The 18,415-nt window shown below is 60.2% G+C and overlaps 1 protein-coding gene across 5 annotated transcripts; it reads left to right on the forward strand.

The window, feature by feature from the left end:
* The first annotated feature begins 373 nt into the window (after positions 1-373).
* On the forward strand, positions 374-14,634 carry CXXC1 (CXXC finger protein 1). Of its 5 annotated transcripts, none has more exons than XM_030547246.1 (16): positions 375-476; positions 1,377-1,495; positions 2,196-2,296; positions 2,413-2,567; positions 4,743-4,919; positions 5,055-5,081; positions 5,415-5,564; positions 5,954-6,061; positions 6,611-6,795; positions 7,253-7,460; positions 7,649-7,759; positions 7,945-7,994; positions 13,532-13,628; positions 13,713-13,865; positions 14,301-14,452; positions 14,572-14,634. In XM_030547246.1, exons 1-15 carry the CDS (start codon positions 474-476, stop codon positions 14,445-14,447), a joined length of 1,791 nt encoding a protein of 596 aa, XP_030403106.1. In that variant the 5' UTR covers positions 375-473; the 3' UTR covers positions 14,448-14,452; positions 14,572-14,634. The 5 variants fall into 5 exon arrangements, with proteins under 5 accessions (XP_030403111.1, XP_030403106.1, XP_030403109.1 ...); XM_030547249.1 differs by having other exon boundaries at positions 4,761-4,919; XM_030547247.1 differs by having other exon boundaries at positions 2,413-2,555.
* Positions 14,635-18,415: the final 3,781 nt, after the last annotated feature.

The raw sequence follows: 18,415 nt of genomic DNA on the forward strand, positions 1-18,415 counted from the left end.
CCTAAGACTCTCTGTCTGTCTATCTATGTATGTATCTATCTATCTATCTAGCTGGACATATGCCAGTATCAAAGATGGCCGCTCCCGTTTAATGGGCATTAAATAGCGCTGAAGCGGACATATTTGATCCTGGCGCTCAGGCTGAAGGATCCCGGGGGGCGTGGCCATCTGGCCTGACGCGCTCGTCACTCTCATGGGGGCGGCCATATTTGATGGATTCCCCTGCCGCTGGGCTTGGGGGCGGCCATCTTGGGAGCGGGCAGAGGCCGACGGGGAGGAACGTCAGAGCCCTGGTAGCGGCCATCTTGGAAGCGGGCAGATGATCTGGCTGCGGCTGGGGGTGGCGGCTGCGCCTTCGGCCGTGGTGACCCCGGAAGTAGAAGCAGAAGCCGAAGCCTGGGGGAGGGGATGTCAGAACTTCCTGCCCAGAGCCCTTGTCTTGACTCCAACCACAACAAGGGGTGGGAGAGACCATGGTAAGGGGGGGCCCGGACTCCTGGGTTCTCGGGGAGGGGAGGGGTCTGGTGGCTGAGAGCGGGGGGAGCCCGGACTCCTGGGTTCTCGGGAGGGGAGGGGTCTGGTGGCTGAGAGCGGCGGGGGGATGGGAGCCCGGACTCCTGGGTTCTCGGGGAGGGGAGGGGTCTGGTGGCTGAGAGCGGGGGGGAGCGGGAGCCCGGACTCCTGGGTTCTCGGGGAGGGGAGGGGTCTGGTGGCTGAGAGCGGGGCGGAAGGGGCTGGGAGCCCGGACTCCTGGGTTCTCGGGAGGGGAGGGGTCTGGTGGCTGAGAGCGGCGGGGGATAGGAGCCCGGACTCCTGGGTTCTCGGGGAGGGGAGGGGTCTGGTGGCTGAGAGCGGGGGGGGGATGGGAGCCTGGACTCCTGGGTTCTCGGGGAGGGGAGGGGTCTGGTGGCTGAGAGCGGGGGGGAGCGGGGGGAGCCCGGACTCCTGGGTTCTCGGGGAGGGGAGGGGTCTGGTGGCTGAGAGCGGCGGGGGATGGGAGCCCGGACTCCTGGGTTCTCGGGGAGGGGAGGGGTCTGGTGGCTGAGAGCAGGGGGGGATGGGAGCCCGGACTCCTGGGTTCTCGGGGAAGGGAGGGGTCTGGTGGCTGAGAGCAGGGGGGATGGGAGCCCGGACTCCTGGGTTCTCGGGGAGGGGAGGGGTCTGGTGGCTGAGAGCAGGGGGGATGGGAGCCCGGACTCCTGGGTTCTCGGGGAGGGGAGGGGTCTGGTGGCTGAGAGCGGGGGGGGGATGGGAGCCCGGACTCCTGGGTTCTCAGGGAGGGGAGGGGTCTGGTGGCTGGGAGCGGGGCGGAAGGGGCTGGGAGCCAGGACTCCTGGGTTCTCTGATGCCCTTTGTCTTCCCTCCCACTCCCCCAGGACAGCGAGTTCTCTGACCCGGAGCTGGCCGCAGCAGGCGAGGAGTCCAAGTCAGAGAACGGCGAGAACGCGCCTGTGTATTGCATCTGCCGCAAGCCGGACATTAACTGCTTCATGATGTATGGAGAACGGGGGCTGCTAGGCCTCAGGGTGCTGGAAGGGGGGTGGGTCATTTGCTGCCCCTGCAGGGAGAGCCCAGGGGCAACTCAGCCCAGGCATCCTACTCACTGAGCCAGGCCAAGGGAGTCTTCCGCCCTCCCCCAGGAAATTCCAGCTGTTACAGGGGGCTGAGCAGGGGGCGCTCTCCCTGGCAGTCAGTGTTGGGTGCTGGGGGGTGTGGGTTGGAGGGCGCTGTCCCTGGCAGTCAGGACCGGGCGCCGGGGCATGCCATGGGGCCAGGCGGGGGACGCTCTCCCCTGGCAGTCAGGGCCGTGTGCCGGGGGGGCAGGGTGGCGGGTGCTCTCCCCTGGCAGTCAGGGCCGTGTGCTGTGGGGCAGGGTGGCGGGTGCTCTCCCCTGGCAGTCAGCGCTGGGTGCTGACGAGTGCCATGGGGCAGGGCCGTGTGCGGGGGGGCAGGGTGACGGGTGCTCTCCCCTGGCAGTCAGGGCCGGGGCAGGAGCATGCTATGGGATGGAGTGGGGAATGCTCTCCCCTGGCAGTCAGCGCTGGGTGCTGGCAAGTGCCATGGGGCAGGGCCGTGTGCCGGGGGGCAGGGCGGGGGGCTCTCTCCCCTGGCAGTCAGGATCAGGTGCTGGGGGATGCAGGGCGGGGGGCTCAGTAGGGGACGCTCTGATTCTCCCCTCTCTCCCGCCCCTGCAGAGGCTGTGATAACTGCAATGAGTGGTTCCATGGCAATTGTATTAACATCACAGAGAAGATGGCGAAGGCCATTCGGGAATGGTACTGTCTGCAGTGCCGAGGTGAGGAACGGAGTGGGGAGCCCAGACTCCTGGGTTCTCTCCTGGGCTCTGGCGGTGGGGTGGGGCTGTTTCCTTGGTCTTTCTGGCTGTGATGTGCTTTCCTCTCCCTACTGCAGATAAGAACCCAAATTTGGAGATCCGATACCGGCACAAGAAATCCAGAGAGAAGGAGCGGGAGGGCGAGCGGGACCGGGCGGAGAAGGACGAGCTGAGGAAGAAGGCCCAGGAGCTGGCCCTGGACCAGAGCCGTGGGTCAAAAGTAGGTGGCCAGGTGAGGGCATTCTGGGGGGCAGGGTGCAGGATTCTATCCCATGAGCCATGTTGCCAGGGAGCCAAGCCGCAGGGTTCCAAAAGCAGCTCCACATGCCACCTGGGCCCTGACGGGTTCCAGTCGCTGCTGTTCCCCGTTCCTGCCCAGGGAGGGCATGCTTATGATCCTCCCTCTCATTCCTGCCGCTCCCCATGGGCAAAGTTAAGGGTAAACACTCTGGAATCTAGTCTGATACCCCTGAATCCCTGGGCAGATAGTTCTGACTGAGTTGCCATGTCGCGTTATGTGCAGCTGTTCCCCAACTGCCCCTCTCCAGAGTTGGCTGCATCTTGGCACCAGGTGAACCGTCCCATTTTGAGTGGTAGCACTCCCCTCCAGTCAGTTGTTCCTGTAGATTTTGAAAGCAACCTGACGGTTTCCTTTCCATTCTTACTCCAAATTTCTGGAGTATGGGGCGGTTGGGTGACACCAATGGGCACTGGATGAATTTCTGACTGTACCTTATTGGCTGTGGCCACGCTACAAATGCAGATGTGCTAACTTGTCTGCCTCTTCGCTCGGGAAGTGTTCTCCCTGCCTTGTAAATCCACCTGGAAACTGAGACATTTTCTCCTTGCGACCAGCCTTGGTTACCTTCAGAATAGACTGTCGTGCCCTCTGTGCAGCCCAACCCGCCCCCGGTGCATCTCCGCCTGTCTGAGCTAGGGGAGACGACATCCCCTGTAAAAACTTCTTACCCCGTCCACTCTCCAGTTCTGCAGCTGGACGGGAGAATGAAGGATTCCCAGTTTCCCCGAGATAAATGCCAGCTGTGGGTTTACGTGGTAAATGCACTCAAACGGCTACTCCCAGCTCATCTTGCCGTCTGTTCCCCCCCCGATCTTGGTGCCCGTGATCCGTTTGTTATATGCCAAGTGGAGTGTCAAGTATTGAGTTAGGATTTTATAAATCCCCAAATACGGCAGCCAGCGGAGGAGCTGAGAAATAAAGGAGAGGGTGTGGGGTCTTCACGGAGGAGGAGGGAGGTGGCTCTGAGGGTTGGTTTTTTTTGGTGGGAGGGTGGCTGAGCACGGGATAGGTGCCATTTGAAGGGTGCCCCAGCAGACAAATCAGCTGGGAAGAGTCTAGAGCCATCCCCAAGACGTAAGCTCGGGGCGGAGTCAGCCCTGCAGGAGAGCCGGGCTGTTTGTTTCCGTGGAAATGTTTCTCGATCGGGGGCGCTGTTTGACACGTGGGCCGGCATTGGTTCAGGTGCCCCTCTTGCGCTCAAATCTCCGTGTTGCCGGGAAAGCCAAAAGCTGCAATTGACAAGCCACAACAGCAGCAAATGCGTTGTGTGTTTTGTTTTTTTTAAAAAGGCACCCTAATCCCTTTTCTGGCTTATTAGGGCCCCCAAAATTGGATGCGGCTCTGGGGACTTAATCATGGTGCATTTCACAGATTTTCTTCTGCTGTGGCAGCCCAAATCTGGCAGGTGGCACGAGGAACAGAAGGGAACCGGGCCTGTTAAGCAGCAGATTCCACTGCAAAGAAAGTGAATGACGCTTGCTAGGAATATTTCCCTCTAAACAGAAGCATGAGCTGCTACATATTAAACGGGGGCTTGGCTTAGCCTCACCCTTTACGCCCACAGTTATTTCTGGGCATGCCAGATAAAATGCAGACCTCCAAGTTGTGGATTTGTGGATGCAAACAGCTAGACTTGGTTTAAAAAGTATCCACGTGTGTTGGGTGTGGAGGGTAGGTTGTTGCAGTCCTTAGCAATGTTTAAAGCGGCAGTTGTGATGCCAAACAGATTAAAAGTCTTAAAGGGTACAAAGGTCTGTTTCCAGATGACAGGGGTATTTCCCTTTACCAGCCAGCTTCAGCTTTGGACTGAGGGACACATGCTGAATTGCCTCTTTGCAAAGAAGAATCTAAAGGGACTGGGGATGTTTTAGGAGAGAGACTGAGGAAAGTAGAAATCTCAGACCTGGCTTGTTTGATAGATCTCACCACGAGGCAAGAGCAAGTCAGATTTGAAGGCAGTGGATGGAGTGATAATTTAAAAGATGTGAGAGGAAAAATCGTCTCTCTTTTTCCTGCCCCAGTTAAGGACACCCCCAGTTAAGGATGCCCCTGGGTAAGGATGACTTCCCCATCTTTCTACAATGTGCAAACTTGTCATTCTTACAGTTCTCTCATCCGCAACAGCAAATCAAGCGCTCGGCACGGATGTGTGGGGAGTGTGAGGCGTGCCGGCGGACAGAGGACTGTGGCCAGTGTGACTTCTGCCGTGACATGAAGAAATTTGGAGGGCCCAATAAAATCCGTCAGAAGTGCCGTCTGCGGCAGTGCCAGGTCCGGGCACGGGTGAGTACTGGAGCATCCACCTCCTGTCCTAAACACTCGTGTGCTCCGTCTGGATGCTATTACCCAGCTGCCCTGCTCCAGAGGTGGCCGCATGTCATCCAAGCTGCTTATCAGAGTGTTTCTTTTTTTTCCTAGGAATCATATAAGTATTTCCCAGCCTCGGTAAGTTGGTCCCATCCTTTCTGTCCCCATTTCCCTGCAGGATTCCTGGGTTCTCTCCCTAGGTCCGGGAGGAGGGAGGGGGCTAGTGGGTAGAGCAGCAGGGTGGCTGGGAACCAGGACTCCTGGGTTCTCTCCCCAGCTCTGGGAGGAGAGTGAGGTCTACTGGGGAAAGGGGAATGGGAGTCAGGTCCTATTCCCAGATTTTGCAGTTTGATCATGGACTGGTCTCTTCTCCTCATTTGCCTCAGTTTCCCTGTCTGTGTGTGGGGCAGTCACAGGGGAGAGGGTAGGCCTGAGGTGTCAGGCAGCAAGTGTCTAACCCCCTCCTGGCAGATGCTGCGAGGGCGGGATGAGGACCTGCAGATGCTGAAAGAGCAGTTGGAATCATCCGCCACCCCCGAGCCGCTGTCGGATGACGACCTTCCGATTGATCCCGACTTGTACCAAGATTTCTGTGCCGGAGCCTTCGACGACCAGAACCTGGTGAGGACCCAACACAACCTGTGGGATCCCACGCGCGGCAGGGCCCTGGGAGATCTCGGCACCATGTTTCCAGATAGAGCATTCTCCAAATTGTTTCACTCTGTGGCTGTTCCTCAGCTGCCCCACCCCAGAGGTGGCGGCATCTCAGTGCAGGGTGTCCCGTCCCTGAACGTTCAGCCTCTGGGCTCTGTTTTTCCTAGTATGGGTCCTTGGACATGTGGGGGGCTCCCTGGGCAGGAGCCTGGGTTGAGCATCATTGAGGGCTGGGAAGGCCTCTGTAGCCCACTTGGGAGGAGCAGGGGGGTATCTAGGGTATGTGGCCTCTCAAGCTCACTTGGGGGGGGCCGGTCTCATCCTTTTCTCCTCTCCTGTCTCACCCCCCCGGGAAGCCGTGGCTCAGTGACCCGGAGGATGCCCCGTTCCTGGACCCCGTGCTCCGCAAACGCGCCGTGAAGGTCAAGCACGTCAAGAGGCGGGAGAAGAAATCGGAGAAGAAGGTAGGAGCCAGTTGCAGCCGCCACGGAGACTTTCCCCAGTTGTGGAGTATATCCCTGCTCTGGGACGGAAGTCGGGCTAGGAGCCAGGATTCATGGGTTCTCTCCCTGGCTCTGGGAGGGGAGCGGTGTCTAGTGGTTACAGCAGGGGGGCTGGGAGCCAGAACTCCTGGGTTCTCTCCCTGGCTCTCGGAGGGGAGTGGAGTCTAATGGTTAGAACATGGGGGGCTGAAAGCCAGGACTCCTGGGTTCTCTCCCTGGCACTGGAAGGAGAGTAGGGGCTAGTGGTTAGAGCAGGGGGGCTGGGAGCCAGGACTCCTGGGTTCTCTCCCCTGCTCTGGGAGGAGAGTGGAGGCTAGTGGTTAGAGCGGGGGGGGTGGGGGTCTGGGAACCAGGACTCCTGGGTTCTCTCCCCAGCTCTGGGAGGGGAGTGGGGTCTAGGGGTTAGAGTAGGGGGGGCTGGTCACAGAGGGGCCCCTGACAGGAGGTGGAAAGGGGGAGATAGCCGTGGGGGGCCGCAGGGCGCTGACGTGGTTCCCCCCCCCCCTGCAGAAGGAGGAGAAGTACAAGCGTCACAAGCAGAAGCAGAAGCACCGGGACCGGTCGCGGCACGCCGAACGGCCCGACGCCAAGGACCCGGCCTCCCTGCACCAGTGCCTGGGCCCCGGCTGCGTCCAGCCGGCCCGCGCTGCCTCCAAGTACTGCTCCGAGGAGTGCGGCATGAAGCTGGCTGCCAAGTAAGAGCCCCGGCCCGGCCCCCGGGAGCTCCTAGCCCTGGGAATCCCCGGGCCCCAGCAGGGGTCCCCATGGCATCGGCACCATCCCGATCATCCGGATGAGACCCGCGCCCCCTCCTACCCCCAGCCCCATATCTCCCTGGCCCGATCCCTTCGAAGGGGACGCAGGTCCGACCCCCAGGAGCTCCTAGCCCTGAGAATCCTCGGGCCCCAGCAGGGGTCCCCATGGCATCGGCACCATCCCGATCACCCAGATGAGACCCACGCCTCCCCCAGCCTCATGTCTGTCCCCCCCTCAATCAGACCCACAGGGTCCCCCCCAACCCCATGTGTCCATCCCCCCACTCAGACTCCTGGGGGACCCCGCCCCAGATCAGACCCACAGAGTGCACCCCGACCCCGAGGCCCCCAGACCGGTATCCCCCCCGCAGGTCAGCCTGTCTCTCCCCCTGTCCAGCCGGATCTACGAGATCCTTCCGCAGCGCATCCAGCAGTGGCAGCAGAGCCCGTGCGTGGCAGAGGAGCACGGCAAGAAGCTGCTGGAGCGGATCCGGCGGGAACAGCAGCAGGCGCGGCTGCGGCTGCAGGAGATGGAGCGTCGCTTCCACGAGCTGGAGGCCATCATCGGCAAGGCCAAGCAGCAGGCCATCAAGGAGGATGAGGAGGTGGGCGGGGCCAGGCGCCTGGGTTCCATCTCTGGCTCTTGGAGGGCTGGGGGGTGTGGTGGGTGAGAGCAGGGTTGGGGGGGCTAGGAGCCAGGACTCCTGGGTTCTCTCCCCCAGCTGTCCTGTGCTGCGGGATCCCCTGCTGGGCAGCGCTAACAGGGCCCTCCCTCCCTGCTCTCTCCCCACAGACCAACGAGGGAGACAGCGACGACACCGACCTGCAGATCTTCTGCGTCTCTTGCGGGCACCCCATCAATCCCAAGGTGGCGCTGCGCCACATGGAACGTTGCTACGCCAAGGTACGCTGCCCTGCCCCGCGGGGCATGGGAAACACAGACTCTCCCCTTGTCCCCCCCACCTCCGCTCCACCCCAGAGGTGGCCGCATCTGACGGCCGTGCGGCATTATGTGCGGCTGTTCCCCTGTCTTGTCCCTGTCCCCTTCCCGGTGCATTGACGAGCCCTGTGTTCTCCCTTTCCCCACAGTACGAGAGCCAGACGTCCTTCGGATCCATGTACCCAACCCGCATAGAGGGGTGAGTCCCAGCCCTGTAGGGAGGTGCTCTCCAAATTCGTCCCCCTGGGACCATATGGGCTGACATTGTCCATCCCTTAAATCTTCCCCCACCAGCCTGACCCCTTGGTTCCCCTCCACATATGGTTCCCTCACTGTCGTCCCCTTTCCACCATTCCACTGCTTTTGGTTCCCACATCCCTGTAATTCCCCCGCTGGACATCACCCGTTGTCGTCGATTCCTATAATCCTCCTCTGTGCCCCACTCGCATGTACCTTCATAGGCTCCTCGACCTGTAGGGTGAGAAGGGACCACAAGGGGCACCTAGTCTGACCCTCGACCACGCTGCAGGATTCAAACCATCCCAGACAGATGGCTTCGGCCTCCGCTCGAAACCCTCCAGCGAAGGAGCTTCCACGACCTCCCGAGGCCTCGGTTCCATCGTCCTGCTGTTCGGCAATTTTCCCTGCGATTTAATCTCAATCTGCTGTGCTGTAGTTTGACCCCACGGCCTCTTGTCCCTGCTGTCTGGGGCAAGAGAGACCCACCCGTCTCCACCTTTTCTATGGCAGCCTTTCGAGTAGTCAAAGATCGCTCGCACGTCCCCCCTCAATCTCTCTTCCAAACTGAGCGTTCCCAGTTCCTACAGCCTTTGCTCACATGGCTGGTGCCCCACCCTTTTGATCGGCTTTGTCGCTGTCTCTGGATCTTACCCACTGTCATCACCTCCTTTCTGTGCATCGGTGACTGAAACTAGACATTTCCTCTCTGACAAATCTTCACCAGTTATCCCTGTTCTAGGCTACTGTCTCCCAGTGTGTGGTGTCGATGCCACATCTCTTGAGGGTGTTGGCCTCCATGGGGACATTGACATTAGTGCGACGATCTTCCCACTTTATGTTGAGGATCTTCCAGAGAAAGTGCTGGGGCTGGCGTTCCAGCTTTTTCAGGTGTTTTCTGTAGGTTACCCAAGTCTCTCAGCCGTAGAGGAGAGCTGGGATTATCACCGCTTTATAAACTAAAAGTCCCATGTGAGTTCTGATGTTGTGAATGTTGAACACCCAGCAAGACAGACTGCCGCTGTCACGGCGAATTCTGGACTGGATCTCGGCGTCTGTGTCTGCCCTCTGTGAGAGATGGCTGCCGAGACAGGCAAAGTCTTCTACGTTTTCCAGTTCTTCTTTGTCGGTATCGATCTTCCTTGCTGGGTCTGATGATTGACCTTGTTTTGCCAATGTTAGCCCGAGGCTTTGGTAAGTTTCAGAGAAGCTGCTAAGGGCTAGATCCTCCTTTGTGTGCGCAATGACAGCACAATCCTCGCGTACCAGAGTTCGGTTATTGTTGCCGATATTAGTTCTGGCACGGAGACAAGAAAGGCTGAAGAGGTGGCCGTCAGTCCGATATTGGATGCCAGTGCCCTGTGGTAGATGGTCTTGGGTTAACGTTTTCATAGCTGCTAAGAAAACGGAGAAAAGGGGGGGTGCCGGTACACATCCTTGTTTTACGCCAGTTTGGATGACAAAGGGCTCAGAGACAGAGCCACTGCACAGGATGGAGGCGGTCATCAGTTTGTGAAGGAGTCTTACAATGGTGATAAATTTACTTGGGAAGCCAAACTTCGACATGATTTTCCACAGAGCCTCACGGTTGACAGAGTCGAAGGTTTTGAATAGATCAATTAAAGGCCATATACAGCTCCCGGTGGCGTTCTTGGCATTTTTCCTGGATCTGCCTGGCTGCGGAAATCATGTTGGTGGTGCCTCATGATGGTCTGAAGCCGCACCGGGACTCTGGCAGTCCTTCCTCTGCAAGAGGAAACAGGCGAGTCAGTGAGATTCTAGCAAGAATCTTCCCAGCGATGGAGCAGAGGCCAGTGTCTCAATAGTTGCCACAGTCGGCCCTGTCTCTTTCTTTTTGAAAAGGGTGACGATGTTAGCATTACGTAAGTCAGCGGGGATTTCTCCGGTGTGCCAGTATTTGAGGAGCAGCAAACGAAGCTAGTTAGTCAGTTTTTCTCCCCTCGCTTTCAGTACCACAGCTGGTATGCCATCAGGACCTGGTGCTTTGTTGGTCTTCATTTGATTAATTGCTTTGCAGATCTCCTCAGGAGGCGGTGGGTTGGCAAGAGTTTCCCAGATTGGGTGCTGAGGGATGGAGTCGCCAGTGTCATCGGTCACAGTCATTTCTCGATTTAGAAGCTTTTGTCCGTGTTCTCTTTAAGAAGGGCACTACCATCTTCAGATCTCAGAGGTGTGATGAGGCCACGTGAGATTGGGCCGTACAGGAGCTTTTTCTCACACTAAAAGCACCGCATATCACGTCTGTCAGCATACGTTTGGCTTTCTTTTGCTTTGCCTTCCCACTGTTTGGTTTTGATTTCTTAGACCCTTCTTTGAGCTGATGGCGGGAGCTCTGCTTCTGACTGGACAGTGGTTGGCTTTGCCAGTCGCAGAAAGCTTTTCCTCTCCTGGCCCAAAAGGGCTGTGATCTCAATGTTGTTGTCAAACCAGTCCTGACGGCGGCAGGTAGCAAGGCCGATGGATTCCTCGCAAGCCTGGGGGGGCTCTGTTTTAGGGCTTCCCTGTCTTCCTCGGCACTTGTTTGTCATTTCCAGGTGTGCATATGGCCAGTTTTCGCTGAGGAGGGATCTCGGTGCGCTGAGGATTGAAGTCTTTGGATGTTGTGTTGCCGTCTGTGTGATTTGAATTGCTTTCTATGTTTCGGTGCAATCCTGAGGGACATGACTGACCTCTCCAGGCGGGTGTCAGTCCAGCAAGCATCGGCTCCTCTCAGGACACGGCAGATTTGGCCATCTCTTCAATCCCGTGTTCGTACAATGACCTAGTCTAGGAGATGCCACTGCTTTGAGCGTGGAGTGTTGCCAAGTTGTTTTCTACTTGTTGCTTTGTGTGAAGATTGTGTTTGTGATCACAAGGTTGCGCTCTGCACATTGACTGAGCAGAAGGATGCCATTGGAAGTGGTCTTGTCCGCTCCTTCCTTCCCAATGGTGCTGCTCCATACGTTAGAATCTTGGCCAACTCTTGTGTTCAAGTCCCCTAAGAGGATTGACTTCTTTGTTTTGGGGAATGGATGCAGAGGGTCATAAGATGCTCGTCGACGCTGACGGGGAGCTCCGTGAGGCAGCTGACCTAGAAAGTTCTTGAGTGCAAAGCCAACACCGCGCATTGGCCTGTCGTGTGCTGCTTTTCCTTTCCAGAAGGCGGCCACTGGAGGGCGGCAATTGTACTCTATGGGGCAGGCCGTGTCTCGCCGAGAGCAGTGATGTCGCTGTGGTACCTCGGGTGACCATCGCTGCTCTGCCTTTGGGTCTTCCATCTGTGGATCCGTCCAGCACGGCACGGACATGCCGAGTTGCAAGAAACCTTTTTTGGCTTTTGGCTGCGTAGGGCACGATCCTTCTGGAGCCGGTTCTCCAGTCAGGTGTGGTGAGAGAGCCTGTGCTTGGGGCTCCCTCTCCCTGTACGGGGTGAGCAGAGGGGTTCCCAAAAAGGCCTGCTCAGTCATGCCTGCTGTTGCCGAAAATGCCCCTCCTGTCCCAGTCCAGGGGAACACTATTATGCTTATAGGAAGCACACGGGCTCTTTTTCAGGGGAAAAGGCAATACGCTGCGTTTATTGGAAACACTCTCTCTCTCTCACTTTGTCCCATCAGTTGATGTTCTAGTTACGAGTCCAGAGTCCGGATCAATCTAGTGGCCAGCTAGGTTGATCACGGGTGAGGACAAGCCAGGTTCTGTCGGTCGCGACACAGTGCTTCAGGGAAGTCTTGGCAAGACGAACCCAAAGTTTCATGGCAAGGCCCCCTGTTTCTATAGTGAGTCTCCTTCATTGGGACCGATGCGTTTGCACCGTCATGCTGTAATCAATCTTCTCATCCTTTTTATCTTGTTCCTTCATCGGTCTGTCGGGGAGTTACCCCAGGCCACGTTGATCGCCGCTATCTTGTCTCCATTGATCGGTGCCTGCCTCATCTTTGGAGTCGTCAATCTGCCCTCCGGTGTGTTGCAGCCTCCTGGCGCCTTGACGTCTGTCCTGGGATCCTCCCTAGAACATCTGGTCCAGCGATGGCCTTCACACTTGTCTTCACACTTGTCTTCTAACACGCACATTCCTCGTTCACACACAAAACAGGATTGATTTACACAGAGCATGTGAACAGGAACATCAAACTGCAGTGCAGGAGAAAACAATCATCACATTCTTTTACTTATTTCAAAACGCTCATTTTAAACCTACAACAAAGTGGTGACCCTAAAGCTCTGTCACTGCCTTGAAATCAGCTTCAGACACAAGCTTCTGGCTGAAATCTCTTTACCAATGGCACACGAGGCCATTCCTCCTGCTTTCAGAAAGGGAGGCTGGCAGGATATGATCAAACCATACACCAGAACATTTAATACATGCTGCATTATTCTTTATCCTTCGTTCTAAGTTATACCAAATACCAACATAAAATCCCAATACTACACCATGACGACCGTCTTGCGGTCACAGGCTGCGTGTGGGTCCTTGGCTAGGGACTCTGAGTGATCACATCACCTGCCTCTGTCACCACTGCCCACCGCCGCAGGGCTTTTATGGGTAGAGGTGAGGGGGAAAATTATGCCTGGGAAAGCAGCCTGCACATGCATCGTTTAAGGGGGGGGGGAGCTGTTCTGCACCTGCAGCCACACAGATCGTGGTGGGAGAGGCACCCGTGTCCGGGGTCCAGGAGGTCCAAGACGAGCAGGGGTACCCCTTTGTCCACCTTGGCAGCCGTCGAGAGGCAATCCTGCTTCAGTTTGCCTCTACTGTCCTTGAGGCCTTCCACCAGGTCGTGTTTGCAACAGCGTCACGTTGCTGACTCATGTCGAGGTTGTGATCCACCACAACTCCCAGCTCCTTTGCAGCCGGGCTACCGCCCGGCCAGTTTTCCTCCAGTCTGTAATTGTGCGTTTGGTTTTTCCACCATCCATGGGCCTCCATTGAAATGCATTGTGTTGGCGATAGCCCCGTTCTCCGATTTATCAAGATCCCTCTGATGTTTAGCTCTGTCCTCTAAAGGGTTGGCAATCCCCCTCGCTTTGTGCCATCTGTAAACTGGATCAGTTTGCTCTCATCCTGGTAGTTAATAAAAATCTAAAACACCCCCAGACCCAGAACAGATCCCTGTGGAACCCCACATGAGACCTCCCTCCAGTCCGCCATCATTCAGACAATTTCCAAAGGACTCCTGGGTTCTCTCTCTGGCTCTGGGAGGGGAGTGGGGACTGGTGGGTTAGAGCAGGGGGGCTGGGGGCCAGGACTCCTGGGTTCTCTCCGTGGCTCTCGGAGGGGAGTGGGGTCTGGTGGGTTGCTGGGATCCAGGACTCCTGGTTTCTCTCGCTGGCTCTGACAAGCAGGATTGAATGCACATGTATGTGCCTCAGTTTCCCCCTCTGAACAATGGGGCAATGCTGCCTAGGTTGTCCTAGTGGCATGGAGGGCCCCCCCCCCCGGCTCTTGCAGCTGGTAGCAGCTGCAGCCTCTCACCCAGGCACCGTATCTCCCCTCCCCAGAGCCACCCGCCTCTTCTGTGACGTCTACAACCCTCAGAGCAAGACGTACTGCAAGCGGCTGCAGGTGCTGTGTCCCGAGCACTCCCGCGACCCCAAGGTGAGGGGCACTGGCTGTGGCTGGGGGGCTGCGGGTCAGGAGCAAGGGCCAGCGTGTGTGCAAACCTTGTGGTGCCCCCTCCAGGTGTCAGTGGACGAGGTGTGCGGCTGCCCCCTGGTAAAGGACGTGTTTGAGCTCACCGGTGATTTCTGCCGCGTGCCCAAGAGAAAATGCAACCGGCACTACTGCTGGGAGAAACTGCGCCGGGCGGAGGTGGACCTGGAGAGAGTGCGCGTGGTACGGAGTGGGGCCGGTGCTACGCGGTGCTCTCCCCTGGCAGTCAGGGCCAGGCGCTGCGGGAGGCTGGGCGGGGAACCCTCTCCACTGGCAGTGAGGCCCAGGCACTAAAATTTAGACAGGTCCCAAGTGGTTTTTATTCCTTCTGACTGAAGAAATTCCTGCTCCCTCATCACTCCCACACTCCTATTAAGTAGGGAGCTCCCCTTTTCCCGACCCTCTGTCTGTCTGTCGCTGTGCAGCTGTTCCCCAACTGCCCTGCCCCAGAGCTAGCTGCATCTCTGTCCTGGCCGAGCTGTCCCCAGCACTGTTATGTGTGGCTGTTCCCCAGCTACCCCGCCCCAGAGCTAGCTGCATCTCTGTGCCGGCCGAGCTGTGCCCAGCTGCCCCGCCCCAGAGGTGGCCACGTGTAACGACGACTCCTGCTGTTGGCAGTGGTACAAGCTGGACGAGCTGTTTGAGCAGGAGCGGAACGTGCGCATGGCCATGACCAACCGGGCTGGGCTGCTGGCGCTGATGCTGCACCAGACCATCCAGCATGACCCGCTGACCACAGACCTGCGCACCACCACTGACCGCTGAGCCCGGTGAGCAGCTGGGGCCCGGGGTCTTCACTCGCGGGGGAGCCGGCTCCCCTCTGGGCTCGCTCGCTGCCCGGGGGGGGGCTGGGTTCCGGGGCCTCCCCTAACGACTCTCTCTCTCCCAGGGTCGGCGCCAGGCTTCGTGGATTCTCCGGATCCTCGTTGGTTCTTTTTTTTAATGATTTTTTTAAAAAAATCAAACTTTTTTCTTCTTTACAAAAAAACCCACAAAAAACAAAAGGAGGAAAAATGTAGCGAAGCTCTGCCAAGGATGAGGGAATTTGGCCCTGCCCAGGCCCCTACTCCCCCCCCACTAGCCTGGGCCTTCTGAGACCCCCCTCCCTGCACTCCAGCCCTCCTGCTGGGGGTTTGGCTTGTCTCTTTCCAACCCATCCCACCCATGGGTGCTTCTCCAGGTGCTGCAGGCTACGGGGTCTACCCTGAAGAGACACGGGCCCTCGCTGGATTAGGGCAGTGGGGGTGAGGGGCGAGTGTGGGTAGCAGGGGCTAGAGGCCCTGGGCGGGGGTGGGGGGAAGAGATGGATGGAATGAGGCTGCCACTAATAAAAAAGTTTTAAAGTGAAGCTTACTTTTACTTTTCTCTGGGGCCGGGCACAATGGCTGTTCTTAAGCGGGTTTCCTGGCTGAACTATTCCTCCCCTTTACCCCCAAGCAGACCTTGCAGCAGGGGGTCCTGCATTAACCTCCTGCCTGATCTAAGCCCCCTTTCCCGTCCAGATCCTGCAGCGTGGAATCGCGTGGGTTATCGCCTTGCCTGAGCTAAGCACCCCCCCTCCAGACCCTGCAGCAGGGAGTTCCATGGGTTATCGCCTTGCCTGAGCTAAGCACCCCTCCCCCGCCCAGACCCTGCAATGCGGAGTCCCGCGGGTTAACGCCCTGCCTGAGCTAAGCCCCCCCCGACCCTGCAGGGGGGAGTCCCGCGGGTTAACGCCCTGCCTGAGCTAAGCCCCCCCCGACCCTGCAGGGGGGAGTCCCGCGGGTTAACGCCCTGCCTGAGCTAAGCCCCCCCCGACTCTTCAGCGGGGGGTCCCGCAGGTTAACAGCCCCTCCCCAGGTCTGCACAGCCGGTCTCCGAGCGCCCTTCCCGCATCCTATTTGAATACGAACCGCCCTGTGGGCGTGGCTTAGGCTATATCCGCCCGCCCCCTTCGGCCCGCCCCACCTGGGCTGCAGCAGGGAGCAGGTGGGCTACGGCTGGGGCGGGCTGCGGGGCGCCCTTGGTGTCTGCCCCACACTCTGCTTCCGTGTGGGTCCCCCAGCTCCCTCCTCCCCCCAACTCCCGGTTCTCTTCTCCCCCCCCAGCTCCCTTCGCCCCCCGCCCCTCAATTCCCGGTTCTCCTCCCCCCCCAGCTCCCTTCGCCCCCCGCCCCCCAACTCCCGGTTCTTTTCTCCCCCCCCAGCTCCCTTCTCCCCCCGCCCCCCAACTCCCGGTTCTCTTCTCCCCCCCCCAGCTCCCTTCTCCCCCCGCCCCCCAACTCCCTTCGCCCCCCGCCCCTCAATTCCCGGTTCTCCTCCCCCCCCCCAGCTCCCTTCTCCCCCCGCCCCCCAACTCCCGGTTCTCTTCTCCCCCCCCCAGCTCCCTTCTCCCCCCGCCCCCCAACTCCCGGTTCTTTTCTCCCCCCCAGCTCCCTTCTCCCCCCGCCCCCCAACTCCCGGTTCTCTTCTCCTCCCCCCCAGCTCCCTTCCCCCCCGACCCCCAACTCCCGGTTCCCTTCTCCCCCCGCCCCCCAACTCCCGGTTCTCTTCTCCTCCCCCCAGCTCCCTTCCCCCCCGACCCCCAACTCCCGGTTCCCTTCTCCCCCCGCCCCCCAACTCCCGGTTCTCTTCTCCTCCCCCCCAGCTCCCTTCCCCCCCGACCCCCAACTCCCGGTTCTCTTCTCCCCCCCAGCTCCCTTTTCCCCCCGCCCCCCCAACTCCCGGTTCTCTTCCCCCCCCAGCTCCCTTCTCCCCCCGCCCCCCAACTCCCGGTTCTCTTTTCCCCCCCAGCTCCCTTCTCCCCCCGCCCCCCAACTCCCGGTTCTCTTCTCCTCCCCCCCAGCTCCCTTCTCCCCCCGCCCCCCAACTCCCGGTTCTCTTCCCCCCCCAGCTCCCTTCTCCCCCCGCCCCCCAACTCCCGGTTCTCTTCTCCCCCCCCAGCTCCCTTCCCCCCCGACCCCCAACTCCCGGTTCTCTTCCCCCCCCAGCTCCCTTCTCCCCCCGCCCCCCAACTCCCGGTTCTCTTCTCCCCCCCCCAGCTCCCTTCCCCCCCGCCCCCCAACTCCCGGTTCTCTTCTCCCCCCGCCCCCCAACTCCCGGTTCTCTTCTCCCCCCGCCCCCCAACTCCCGGTTCTCTTCTCCTCCCCCCCCAGCTCCCTTCTCCCCCCGCCCCCCAACTCCCGGTTCTCTTCTTCTCCCCCCAGCTCCCTTCTCCCCCCGCCCCCCAACTCCCGGTTCCCTTCTCCCCCCCAGCTCCCTTCTCCCCCCGCCCCCCAACTCCCGGTTCTCTCTTCTGCCCCCCCAGCTCCCTTCTCCCCCCGCCCCCCAGCTCCCGGTTCCCTTCTCCCCCCGCCCCCCAGCTCCCGGTTCTCTTCCCCCCCCAGCTCCCTTCTCCCCCCCGCCCCCCAACTCTTTGCTCTCTCCAATCCAGGCCCCTCCCCCGGACCCGCCCCCATGGCCACGTGACCGGCCGCCCCCGCCCCCCCCCGGGCCGCCCCCGCCCGTTTTCCGGTTCCGGTTCGAGCCCCGCGCGCCGCCCGGGCTGCGGCCGCTGCTGCTGCGCCACGAGCGGGGCCCGCGGGATGGAGCCGCCGGCCCGGGGGGGGCCCGGGAGCCGCCCCGCGGTGAGGGGGGGCTGGGGCGGGGGGCGGTAGGGGGTCAGGAGGGAGTTGGGGGCCGGGGGAGGGGTGGAGGCAGTGGGGGTGAAGAGGAAATGGGGGGCTGGGGGGGGAGGGGGCCGATAGGAGGCGAGGAGGGAGTTGGGGGGCCGGGGGAGGGGTGTAGGCAGTGGGGGTGAAGAGGAAATGGGGGGCTGGGGGGGGAGGGGGCCGATAGGAGGTGAGGAGGGAGTTGGGGGGCCGGGGGAGGGGTGTCGGCAGTGGGGGTGAAGAGGAAATGGGGGGCTGTGGGGGGAGGGGGCTGATCGGGGGTGAGGAGGGAGTTGGGGGGCCGGGGGAGGGGTGTAGGCAGTGGGGGTGAAGAGGAAATGGGAGGCTGTGGGGGGAGGGGGTGAGGAGGGAGTTGGGGGGGCAGAGGAGGGGTGTTCTGGGGGGAGGGGTTTGTAGGCAGTGGGGGTGAAATGGGAAATGGGGGGCTGTGGGGGGAGGGGGCCGATAGGGGGTGAGGAGGGAGTTGGGGGGCTGGGGGAGGGGTGGAGGCAGTGGGGGTGAAGAGGAAATGGGGGGCTGTGGGGGCAGGGTGCCGATAGGAGGTGAGGAGGGAGTTGGGGGGCCGGGGGAGGGGTGTAGGCAGTGGGGGTGAAGAGGAAATGGGGCACTATAACATGGCGGGGGGAGGGGTTCTGAGGAGAGGAGGGAGTTGGGGGTCTAGGTAGTGGGGGTGGGGATGGGGGTGGGGCCCAGAGGGAGTTGGACGGGTTGCGGGGGACCCAGGGGCTGCAGAGGGAGAGGACTTGGAGGGGGGTGCAGGGGCACCAGGCAGTGGGGGGGCTGGGGAAGTGGAGGCTGATGTGAATGGTGAGGGGGTGGCAGAGGGTGGAGGGTACAGGCTGTGCCTTGTGGGGGAGGCATTGGGGTGGGAGTGGGGTGCACTGAAGGGGGGTGGGGACAGAGGGGAGTGGAAAGGCCCTGGGGGATGAGTGGGGAGGAAGTGGGGCTGAAGGGGAATGCGTGGGAGGGCTGGGCAGGAAGGGGGAGCAGGGCTGGGAGCCCAGTGGCCAGGTTTGTGGGGGGGCAGCTGGGGGTCCCTGCCCCAGATGTGAGTCTTTCGCCAGGCCTGCTGTTGGGTTGGGCC

The sequence above is a fragment of the Gopherus evgoodei genome, unplaced genomic scaffold (genome assembly GCF_007399415.2).
Source record: "Gopherus evgoodei ecotype Sinaloan lineage unplaced genomic scaffold, rGopEvg1_v1.p scaffold_57_arrow_ctg1, whole genome shotgun sequence".
Classification (NCBI taxonomy): Eukaryota; Metazoa; Chordata; order Testudines; family Testudinidae; genus Gopherus; species Gopherus evgoodei.

Coding starts and splice junctions, on each gene's coding strand:
- CXXC1 (XM_030547246.1), top strand. Junction 7,461..7,648: donor CCATCAAGGAGGATGAGGAG/GTGGGCGGGGCC, acceptor CTCTCCCCACAG/ACCAACGAGGGAGACAGCGA. Junction 7,760..7,944: donor TGGAACGTTGCTACGCCAAG/GTACGCTGCCCT, acceptor CTTTCCCCACAG/TACGAGAGCCAGACGTCCTT.